Consider the following 4,207-nt stretch of genomic DNA (forward strand, 5'->3'; position numbering starts at 1 on the left):
TAGGGAGAAATAACCTTATTTTTAAAAGGTACCAAATCTTAACAGATATACTGTGTCATTTTTTGTTACTAGATCTGAGGGTCACTTGTGCTTGCCTGTGAGATACACACGCTCATTTCCCGAAGCACTACAGAAGCTTTATCGTGGTGAGTTCAGGTAGGATTCACTGATCTTTGGTTTTCAAAAGCATAGTGGGATTGGAATAAAATACTTAATGAAGGATGTGCAATGCCTAAGGAGTAGGTGAAGCTTAGTAAAATCTTAATGCTTCAAATTGTGAATTCGGTGTACGTGTTTATTTACCATGTTGAAAATGAGTTTATGGTCAAGAGTGAGACTGGAATACAAAGGATAAAATTGACTGCCAGCTCCAGCAAAAAGTCTTCTTTTATGGCCTGCGGTAATTGATTTTCTTTTCTGACTTAGCAAATTCATAAATGAGGAACTGCCTGCCTGTAAAGGGTACATTAGTTTACATATTTTAAGACTGAAAAGCATATGTAGTACAGTGATGGCCATTAGAAGCTAATGAAACATATGCACTTAGGAAATGGTCAGTGTGTTGCATCTGGAGTTTTGGTGACTGAGGTAGAGTGGCTAAACTTTTGTTAACAGATGAGTGTAAGCCAAAGCTTTTCTTCATGCTGAAGAGAGCTTGATGTTTTCAATACTAGATATTCTTCAAATAGAAGAATCTCACTGGAATTAGGAAGAAACAAGCTGGATTTTAAAGGACAGACTAGGGAAGAGTTTTTTAATAATTATTTTAAGAGAGACATTGTTCTGTGGGGTAATAACTTTCCAGAATACTTTTAGGATGACAAGCCATCAAACAGAAATCAGTCACCTGAAAATATATAGCAGTTGAATTTTGTTTATACTTCTATCATATTAAATTTGTAGCTTGAAGTGTAACTATATTTTTTTTTTTCATTGAAAAGTCTGAAATGAGGTGAATGCAGTCACCAGGACTGACAAATAACTGAAGAGGTTTCAATAGGTATTGCTAAATGAAAAGATACTTTCAAATAGCATATTCTGAGACTTAGAATACAGAAGCTTTTTACTCTCCATTATTCTAAGTCGTTTAAGTAAAACTCGTGCTCATGCAGATAACCCCCCCGATAATCTAGGCAATTTTGATGTTTTGTTGGAAGCAAAGTTATATTTTTATTGTCGCCACTCCCGTTTTTGCCCATTATGGAGCTGAAGCCACACCAACGTGAAAGAGAAAGGACCTCCCTAGTTCTTTTTCTGAAATAATATGAACTGTTATTCCTAAGAAAGAACCCAAGCAGGGGTTTGGCAGTTCTCAAATTTATTTGGCCCCAAGGAAAGTCTAAAATAGGTGGGTAACTGAATCAGCTTGTCTGGAAGGACTTTTGGTGGCTTACAGTTGTATAGGGATGGTGAGGTGCCAGAGACTGGAAAAGGGCAATTGTCTTTTCTTCTTACCCTTGAGGTGTCAGCCAGTGTAACAATCCATGTAAGCACTGACCTTGTAGTCCCATAAAAAAACCAACATTATTGATTTATAAAGGACAAACCATATCAGATCACCCCTGTTTCTTTTCTTGATGGTCAGTGGTGTAATAGGTTCTCAGAATAGGGGTATAATAGGAATACAGTCCCATTTTCTAATTTTGTAGGGGATGTGACGTGTTCTAGTGTGAGCATTTTAAGGAGACCAATATAGTGATACTTACTGCAAGCTATCTGTCTGACTACCTAAAACCATGCTTGGAATTTAAGGGCAGATAGGATGTGTTGAGTGAGGCTTTACAAAGATGACAGTAAGGAAAAACTACCCGTGTAGTCATATAAAGCATAAGTCTTCCTTGTTGTAATTTCAGGAAAAGCTGGTGACTGTCCCCTGGATATCAAAAGTATGAATGGGGAAAAGATGTGCTCATAACAATTCTTCTTGATTTGCTTTCTTAATCAAAACTATTACTATTTTGTTTTATGAAATCTCTAAACTGTAAGAGGAAAAAGGAATTGATATCTCTAAGGAAAAATAAAAAGATCTGAATGTTGTATCATGACTTTTGTACTCTTCTCTTGCTTCAACAATATTCCTCTGAAGCATCCTAAATTCCTAGGCTAGGGGAGATTGTTAAAATAGCTTGTGGCCCTTATGTATAAAGGGGCGGATACAGCTACTCTTCTGGACATCTACAAACAAAATACGTTAAAAATTACTCTATACTTGAGAGCTATTTTATTCTCAAAATCCATGTGTCAGTCATTCAATCACAGGTTAGAATCACATGCCTAAAAAGAAGATTTGTCATGTATATGTTTTTGTAGACTACTTTTGACCAATGTCCTCTTTACACATGCAAAAAAACATTAGGTAGCAACTCGGGAAGTGTAAAGTGTTTACAGTTTAGTATGATTAACTTTCTAAATTTAGGAGTCGTGGTGGAAGCTATAAAACTTGAAATGTGACTTTGAATAATTCTCATTCTGTAATGAATATTTCAGCTATTGATACCAACTTCTTTCTCCTGTCATAGGTGGCAGTGGCGGCAAAGAATCCGATTGTACCTCGAAGGAACTGGTATTAACCCAACCCCTGTAGATTTACATGAACAGCAGCTGAGCCAAGAGCAACACAGCAGGGCTCACATAAATGAAAGATTACAGGATCAAGGTAGGTTAAAATCTTACAAGAATATAATCACTTTGCTATGTTAACTTGAAAATACAGATTTGTAAGAGTTCAAGTATTTGAAATCTGGGTGCTGCATTTGAGAGACAGCTCTGATTAGCTGAAGACCCAGATTAATGTTTTTTAGAAGGGAGTATTTTTTTGTATATTCTGGACTGTACAATTAGAACCAGTTTTCAGTACCCACAGTTAATTTATCTAATGTCAAAATACCTGATCTTTTTTAAAATGCTGTCTCTTAGAATTACTATAACCACTTGAGTGTGTGTGTGTTCATACACATGTACTCTTAACTTATTACTTCACAATTGAAAAAGCTGGTCTCAGTCTACCAGCAAGCAAATGAGAAGTTAGAAGTGAGATTCTTTTCCTGGGTAATTCCTTGGTTGTCAAACACCTTCAACTGATGGTTTGAAGGTGCATAATTGTCTGATTAACCTGTGTCCAGTACTGCATTTGCTCACTTAGAAGTCCTTGTCAACACAAAAATTTGTTAATCCCCCTTAATTAACTTATGATATGAAGTCTAATTCTTTGAACTTTATCAGAAATAGCTGTTTAGTCACTGTAACTTCTTGACTGGAAGAGTAACTGACAGAAGAGAAGAATTCATTCTGTCTGGTTGCCCATGAGTTTTCAGGGAAAGCAATGTCTGAACCTAAAAGTCATTGCCTCACTGACCTTGGTTCAAATATTTGTTGTATCCAGTAAAGGACAGTGACTGGCTACAGCCTAAATCAATGAAAAATTGAGTCCTTGAAGACAATGGAGCATTAGGTCTACAATACAAACCCAGGCAGCAGAGTCTGTCCTCCAATGAGATGTGAATTTTTTTAAAAAATTTGGGTTGTAAACCTGTGATCCAAACTGCTGTATTCAATATCTGCAGGATCTGACATTTCTGGTCCACATCTTTTACCTGTGAGAGCACTCAATGAAGTCTTCATTGGGGAATCTCTTTCATCCAGGTATGTTTAATTGTTTGTTGTTACAGTAAGGCACAATTGATTTAATTTCTTTTTATGACATTGCACTGGTCAATCAGTGATGGGATTTTACTGTCAAATTTCAGTTCTACTCTATAGATATTTAACACTGATTGTATTATTGCAGATTACGAAGTGTATTTTCAGAGATGTAAATGCAGTGATGTTAATTTCTGGTTTTCTACCTCCTGTCTGGACATTCTTTAATTTTTTCTGGCTGTTTTCTTTCCCCTTTATTGAAGATTTAAACACCCATCCTTAAACTGCCTCGTCTCCCATATCTCTTGTAAAATATCTTTTGGTAAGCTTTTAGCATGACTAAGCAGAAATAGCTTTTAGCATGACCAAGTACTCTTTTTCCTGCCTTTCTATTCTTATAAGCAAAGCTATCAGCCTACCTTTGGCAGAAGCTTTGTTATTGGGGGAAAACACTTATTTCCTTGTGTTAAGAAACAAGTTTGTATCAGTTTGTGGTGCTGCCCTATCCAGGATAAATTTCACTGTCCTTTCTGTGCTGAAGATGAATGCATTTTTGGCAGCCAAACAA

At 36.3% G+C, this 4,207-nt stretch overlaps 1 protein-coding gene across 2 annotated transcripts in view; it reads left to right on the plus strand.

Annotated features, from left to right (window-relative positions):
* Window positions 1-4,207, plus strand: part of NADK2 (NAD kinase 2, mitochondrial) — a 32,174-nt gene that overhangs the window by 18,513 nt on the left and 9,454 nt on the right. For both annotated transcript variants that reach the window (XM_051804791.1, XM_051804792.1), the window contains exons 5-7: window positions 73-156; window positions 2,520-2,656; window positions 3,564-3,642. In XM_051804791.1, coding sequence (XP_051660751.1) covers window positions 73-156; window positions 2,520-2,656; window positions 3,564-3,642 — 300 coding nt within the window. The remainder of the gene's footprint in view (window positions 1-72; window positions 157-2,519; window positions 2,657-3,563; window positions 3,643-4,207) is intronic.

This window comes from Manacus candei, unplaced genomic scaffold, assembly GCF_025592945.1.
Source record: "Manacus candei isolate 608988 ecotype Guabito, Panama unplaced genomic scaffold, ASM2559294v1 h1tg000061l, whole genome shotgun sequence".
In the NCBI taxonomy this organism is placed as follows: Eukaryota; Metazoa; Chordata; class Aves; order Passeriformes; family Pipridae; genus Manacus; species Manacus candei.